The sequence below is a fragment of the Buteo buteo genome, chromosome 13 (genome assembly GCF_964188355.1).
Source record: "Buteo buteo chromosome 13, bButBut1.hap1.1, whole genome shotgun sequence".
Lineage (NCBI taxonomy): Eukaryota > Metazoa > Chordata > Aves > Accipitriformes > Accipitridae > Buteo > Buteo buteo.
In genome coordinates, this window is record NC_134183.1 from 14,651,846 (window position 1) to 14,659,305 (window position 7,460).

A 7,460-nucleotide genomic window follows, 5' to 3' on the forward strand; every position below is an offset into this window, starting at 1 on the left:
CTGGTCCACGCTCACCCACACCATCGGTGCTCCCATGGAATGGCACCCACTTAGTCCTAGGGCAAAGACCAGCTCCACTTCAGGATACTGAGAGGGGTCTTCATGAGGAAAAGCCAAATGGAGATAGCCACCAATCCCTGAGGTGAGACTGTTTGAGCTGGGGAAGCTCCAGTGTCCCCGGCCATGCAAAGTGGGAAAAAATGGCAGAAACTGCTTGCAGTGAGGACTTAAGAGGAGCATGTAAGAAGCTCCTGAAGAATCAGAGCTGTGTCCCCAAATAAGAAGGAGATGGCCAGGTTGAGGACTGGATTGGGAGAGTGAATCCAGCTATTGCATGGCCAGAGGACATAGACCTGTGCATAGGAGCAGAGCCTTCAGATCGGGCTCTTGCCCCACTGCTAGCACAGCTCTAGCCACGTCTGCAGATTGTTTGCAGCATCCCAGGTCCTGGCCTGGGATGCCAGTCCTGAGAGCTGCTGCTGCTGGGGGCTGGCAGGTGAGAAACACCATCTGCAGCCAGGATGGGCTGAGGGACCGAGGGTAGAGCCCTTGGGTGCTCTGCCCAGTCCAAAGCTCTCCCCTCAGCACCACCATGTAATGTCCCCAAGGTCCAGGACGTATCCAAGTGTGTGCTGTGCTGCTTTGGCGCTGGGGTCCCCAGCAACAGCAGCAAGGGGGCCCCAGTGGATCTCCCAGCTCAGAAACCGAATATCACCACACAAAACACTCTAAGAGCAAAGGGAGGAGAAATAGAATCACATGAGGCTTTTCCTTATGGAGGGGGAAAAGAAAGACCCCAGTGTTAGCTCCACCGCCAACAGCTGCCCAAGATTTCAAAGGCAGCAGCAGCACAGCACCAGACATGAAATCCGAGATGTGCTCTAGAGGCATTTTCAAGCCAGCAAACAGTCATCTGCTGATGCTCTCCTTACAACAATAATGATTTTAAAAAATTGGGAGAAATCTGATAGCATTATCCTGCCAGGCTGCTCAGTACAACCATCCCATCTTCAAATATGAGCATCTGTGATGAATTAGGGATGGAGCATGGGCAGAGCAGGAGCTGAAATCACATTAGCTCTCCCAAGAACTGCAGATACATGCAGGGCTCGCAAACAAGCTCCTGGCCACTTGCAAGGAGTGAAATCCTTCACTACCTAGCAGTGGGAAAAAGTGTGACCAAAAAAGCATGCTCTGCTGGGAAGTGCCAGAAAAGCAATCAGTGTCTGGGAATTGTGGTGAGAGGAGTGGTTATGCCAGAAAATAAATGGGGGGGGAGGGGGAATCCACTCTAGTGTAAATGCAAACCTGAAAGGAAGACAATGGTTTCTGCAGGAGCCTGACATTAATGCTCTGCAAAATGAAGAGGATGGTGCTTCACAGAGCTCAGAGTACTCCCAGATGCAGAGGCAGGGCGGCAGCACAAGCAAGCAGGCAAGCAGGGAGTGGGGTGCCTGAAAGATGGGGCAAGACAGACTGCATTAGACTCCTGAGATACAAGATCTGGGCATCATTCCAGAGAAGAAAGCAAATTTCCAACCACAAAGCCAAATTAAAATTATACAGTGGCTTGATCATAAAACCTCTCCACAATGGATGTTACAAGAAAAAAACAAGAAATGCCACGGCTGCCTAGGATGAAATTTCAGGAAGAGTCTTGCAAAAGATTTGAGCTAGAAGAGGGGGATCACAACCCAGCAACACTACAAGCAAGGCAGCTGGTGGACAGGCTGCAAGCACCAGCCAGGCAAGAAGTTATCCAGGATCTGGACACATCTCTGCAAAACTGCAGCTGGTGGGGTTTTTTTGGAGGACTGGGCTGAGTCCTGGGCAGGTTGTATAGGTAGAAGCAGAGCAAAGGTTTTTGCCCATGCAGAGCCAGCCTCACTGTCTCCTCAGAAAACTGAACATTGCTGTCAGTATTTGTTTTTCGTCTCAGGAGCCTGTGGCTGCCTGGAGCTACAACTTACAGGAGCAGCGAGGTGCACTGCATCACAGAAGCTGACAGCAGAGGAAGTTGTACCTGATCACCTGCGTATTTAACATGGCTGTAGCCATCAAAATAACATCTCATTGCAGCTCATGCCTCTCCAAAGCCAAGAGGTCAGCATGCACTGCTGCAATCAGTTCAGCTTGCGGAGATAGGATTACCAGCTCAAAAGGAAGAGAAACAAAAACCAGAGCTTGCTACTATGACCAACCTTACCTGCCTTGTCAAGTGCTTGATCATCCCTGATCAAGTACTGTAGAAGATATATCAGGATCGCAGAAATGTGTCCCATCCTCTGCCCCTGTCTTTCCTGGTTCAACAGAGAGGCGTGAAAGCTGAAGATAGGAGAGACGCAAATTGTGTCCATTGGTTTTGGCTTTCATTTTTTGCTTGTTGGTCCAAGTTCGACAAACCTGAGACATCACAAAATATGTTGATACCACCAGATCTGTATTTCTACAACAGTCTCTGTGTTGGAGGGACTAAACTGAAAAATTACATCTGTCTCTCTTCAGAATAAACCGCAAACCTTGGCAGGGGACAAAGGTGAAAGAATAAGGGAGGTGCTGACTGGCACCCAGCCATCAGCATCCCTAGATGGGCACTAGGCCCAGCATGGCCCAAACACGGGCAGGTTTCCTTTAGACAGTGCCTCTGGAGCTATGCCAGCTTTGCAGCCTCTGTGCAGCTGCACGTACAGGGTACATGGTCTCACATTGATCAGCAGCAACGGGAAAAGAGCTGGAGCCACTGGGCTTCATGCTCATCTCATCTACACCTCGTTGCTGCCCACTACAGCCACAGACCTTCCCGTGGCACACTCAGGGTGCAAATCCAGCCCGGTATCACCCATGATGTGCACCTCCTGGTCAGCCATCCCATGGGCCAGCAGTGGGTCTGGGTGCAGCCAGGGGTGAACTGAGCAAACATGCAGCCTGTGGTGCCATGTGTGCCAAATGAGGGCCAAAGCAGGGTTTTAAATTAACTGCTCTGGACCAAAGCCCGCTTAGGCTCAAAACTCGCATGGTGCTTAGGAAGAGCTGTGCTCGACAGTGGAGCGGACACAGAGCCCTGGTGGCACTGCCCATCCATCTGAGCACCACTGGGGTCTTGTGCCCAGGCCAGGGTGGATGTGGTTTGAGCTTGACTGCTGTCCTGCATGGGGGAGACCTAAGCAACAGCTTTGAGCCTGGCAGCAACCATCAGTGGCTCTACTTTGTGGTGTTGGCAGAAGGGCAAGGCGGGGTCCTGGGTCGCTCCAGGCTGGCACCGCTGCTGTACTCCTACTGCAGAGCGTTCCCATGCCTTGAGGGTGAGGACAGACTGAAGGACCAGCAGAGGACAGGTCAGTCCCAGCCTTCCTGACACCACTGAGCCCCTGGGAGAAAACCTGGCAGCTCAGACAGGAGTTTGCTTTGAAAAAATATCTGTTTCCTGGGGGGTGAAGCATCCATGTCCCTGGCCTCTCCCTCCCTCCTCAGCCCTGGTACCTGCACCAGTTCACCTCTGCTGGGCTTCCCACCAGGAGGGCAGACTGTGCATCAGGAGCACTCCGCGATCCAGCCTCCTGCTCTTGTCTCCTCAGCAGAGCCCTGAGGAAATAGTGGTTAACATAATGCTTGGCCCTTCCCATTTACCATAATGGTTTCTCCGTGCTAAAGGCACTTTCTTTCTGGGAAAATGTATTTCCTCCCTGAGTTGGTGAAAAAATAATGTGCCAAAAAGCCACACAGCTGACCCAGCCATCACAAGGTAGAGCATTTCAGTGTGCTTCTGCTGCGGAGCTCAAGAGCCCTTAGGCAGCAGCCTACCCCAGCTTACAGATGGAGAAATATTTCCTGTGTGAGGAGCATATCCCCATCTCCCATCTGTGCATTTAGATAGCAAACGAGAAGCTCCTGTACTGCAGCTACTACAAGGGTGACACACCTGGGCTGGATGCAGCAGTGGGGAACATACGGCCTCAGGGGCTTGAAGGAAGCGCTCAGCCCATGCGAGGGTGCTTTCTGCTCTCCTACTAGCAAATCTGACACAGCACACCTGTGCCTCACTTTCCCCACCTGCAAGAGGGAGACATGGCCATGCCACAAGGTGCTGAGGTGTAATTTGGGATCTGGGAGGGAAAGCGGGTCTGGGGATACAGCCACCGTCACCAGCCCTGCTTGCAGCACCCTCCTACTCCCCTGAAAGTAGTCAAGAGCCCTGGGAGGCTCAGGGTAGTGGGTTCTAATGGGCATCTAGTCATCCCACTGTGAATCTCTGTCCATGGGTGGGCAGTGGGACTCCATAGACATCCTCAATCCAGCCTACCTGCAGGACCCCATTGCCTATTCCTACATTTCATTGCTCTCATAGGTGTGATGCTCTTCTCTCCCTGCAGTGACCCACAAAGCCTTCTCCACCTTCATTTGACTTGGCACTGATTAATGACCAAATGGGAAGCACCCAATCCATCCTCCATCACTAGCCCGGCTCTTCTCTTTCTCTTTTGTCCATCTCAGGTCTCCTCCTCAGAACCCATCACCATGGAAATTCCTCCCAAGAGCCCTGACGGGAGTGAGAAGTCTCCTCAGTCCAAGGAGATGTTGGCCAGTAACACGGCCAGCACCCTCTGCATCAGCTCCCGGAGCGAGTCTGTCTGGACCAGCGCATCCAGAAGCAAGTGGGACATATACCACAAGCCTGTCATTGTTGTGTCTGTCGGAGCAGCCGTCTTCCTCTTCGGGATGGTCATCACCAGCCTGTCTTGCCTCCAAACCAAGAACAAAAATGTTTACAAAATGTGTGGCCCGGCTTTCCTGTCCTTGGGACTGATGCTCCTCGTTTGTGGCCTTGTCTGGATCCCCATCATCCGGAAGAAGCAGAAGCAGAGACAGAAGTCACAGTTTCTGCAGAGCCTCAAGTCCTTCTTCTTTAACCGCTGAGGTCAGCCCAGGACTTTCCTGGGAAGGCTTCCCTCACCTCTACCCACCTGTGTTGGTTAGCCAAAAAAGAAACATGTTCTTGTACTCTCCTAGAAGATTGCATCCCAGTAAGTCTGTTCCCTACAGATGAAACACACAGTAGCAGTCTCCAGTGTGAAAACGAACTTTGCATTTCATCCAAGTAAGCCCAGAAGAAAAGAGAGCAGGATTTTGCAAGGCAGGTCCGCACACTCTGCATCGCCCTTCTGTCCAATGAGCAACCCAATGCCACATATCGGGAAAAGCAAAGCTCCTAAGTAACCTGACTCCACCCAATAGCTTCTGCAAGATACATCAGCAGAGAGGAGCCAACCGACTACAGACTGTGAGTAAAGCCTGGTGTGAACACTGCTGACTGCAAACTGCAGTTCAGATGGAGAAACTGGGAGGCCAGAGATGGTTCATCCAGCGTTAGTGGAGAGAAGCAGGACAATGTAGTTCCAGACCACTTTCTATTAGAGGAGGTCACGAGAACAGGAAACATATATCATAAAAGCTTAGGAGGACCAGACATGATGACCATGGCCAGGACTTTCCTATCATTGATCTATCACAACAGCTGGCTGAGACATGGCTGCAAACTGGAGCTCACTCCTTGCTCAGAGTGTGTAATGTTCACAAGCTTTATTTATTGCTTCAAAGGGTCAAGGCAAGGAGCAGTATTACAAGCACTTTTAGCTTCCTCTGTCAGAGGGTGTTTAGTAAAGGCTATTCCTCCAGACCTATAGGGGCAAAGTTGTTTTGCAGCATCTGTCCATTTGCACTGATGTTGTCTGCCAGGGTTACCCATAAACCCTAACTGTCAGCCTATTCGTGCAACCAGGATTGGACCACAGGCAAGAGAGACAAGTTCGTTGTCCCTACCACTCTATTTCTGCCTTTAATAAATGTGTGCCCTGAGGCAATTCACCAAGGAAAGCATGGATCCTTTCCGCATGGTTTTTGCTTTAATTTTATATTTTCAGCAGGCCTGATTTACTTTAAAAGACAAATTTGAAATGCAAATTATCAGTCTGAAGAACTGGTCTCAGTCTGGACAGCAAGATCTGGGTCGATATAAATAGGCCCATAATGTCCAGCTCCCAGTTCTGGGTTCAGGTGCTAATGAGAGCACCTTCTGTTTTTTCAGAAGCGCTGATCCAGCCTGGATCCCACGGCAGCCCGTCGTCAGTCCGGTGAGACACCCCAGCACAGCAAGCACTGGATCAAAGGCCCTGACACCCGCTGTGGGGTGAGGATGTGGTCGGTGCTGATCAGAAGCAGAAGAGGAACACAGAAGAGGAGACCCCTCCAAGCTCCTCTTTGTAGTCTGCACCTCCGCAGCTTTTCCAAATGCCGTGGGAGGCAGAGAGGCTGGCAGGGGTTGCACTGAAAGAATTTGCAATGTGTTTGCTCTTTGATTTCAGACAGACAGGATGTGATAACATCCTCCAACCGCTGATGAGAGGGAGCTCATGTAAGCCCTCAGCTTTCTTTAACCCAGTATCCCACATCTACCAACAGCTCCCGAGGAACTCTGGAGAAAAGCACAAGGAACAGGGCATGCAGACAATAGCTCTTCTCCTGGTTAATGTCCACCTCCCAGCTAACAGCAGTTCATAGCCAAAGCAGAGGTTGCTCCAGACCACTGTTTAACAGCCACCGATATAGCCAATATGCTCACCTCCTCCTGTTCTGCCCACTTTTTCAAATCAGCTTGTACTTTCAGTCTCTGCAACATCCTGGAGCCACAATTCCGTCAAGCTCTCTAATTTGCCAGATGCACTGGAAGCTCTGCATCACATCAGGAGACACGGCAAAAGCAGAGGGTAACAGATCCTGCTGCTCCAGGCCAACGGGCACCCAGCAGGTCAGTTGAAAGGAAGATGTGTTTGCTGTAGTCAAGGATCACGAAGCTGTAGCTGTGGGAACCATGCTCAGGGCCAAGAGTTGATTCCCCGTTGGGAAATATTTAGCCTCCTCTTGGCCATCTCTCGCTGAACCCCATTATTTCTGAAACTGGTGCCACATCAGGATTTCTGCCTGCCAATATGGTCCAAGGTGCCCATGGGCCAAAACATTCAAGTGGAAGCATTTGTGCTACCAGAATCTTGCTAACACAATTAACCAGGGAGCTCAGGCTCACCTTGACACTGCTGCCAGGCTCCCACCAGTATGTGACCGAGGTTGGCCAGTGACATGCAGCTGGAGATCCCCTCCACTAGTGTTGGGAGAGTTTGAGGAGACAGGTCCCAGCCTGGCAGCTGACACAGCTGGATTACAAATATTCAAGCAACACAGGTCCCTTTGTCCCAGGCTCAACCTGGCCCTGAATTTTGGTTCCTGGGTGGTGCAGACATGTGTGTCCCCAGCCAGCCAGTGCCAGGTTTGTGAATGGGGTGTACAAGGTGTATGATCTGGCACTGGACCCAGTAAAACTCCGTTTGTTCCTCAGCCATTCATCATGCCATGCAATGCTGTGCTTGTTTTTGCAATCCTGACCTGGCACTAGGCAGCAATCTCTATTG

At 51.1% G+C, this 7,460-nt stretch overlaps 1 protein-coding gene across 1 annotated transcript; it reads left to right on the forward strand.

The window, feature by feature from the left end:
• Positions 1-4,497: 4,497 nt before the first annotated feature.
• PIRT (phosphoinositide interacting regulator of transient receptor potential channels) lies at positions 4,498-4,914 on the forward strand. The gene has a single exon (XM_075043930.1). The coding sequence runs from the start codon at positions 4,516-4,518 to the stop codon at positions 4,912-4,914; it is 399 nt and encodes a 132-aa protein (XP_074900031.1). The 5' UTR covers positions 4,498-4,515.
• Positions 4,915-7,460: the final 2,546 nt, after the last annotated feature.

What these genes read in the sequence shown, in the direction of transcription:
- PIRT (XM_075043930.1), top strand. Translation starts at nt 4,516, where the DNA reads ATGGAAATTCCTCCCAAGAGCCCTGACGGGAGTGAGAAGTCTCCTCAG.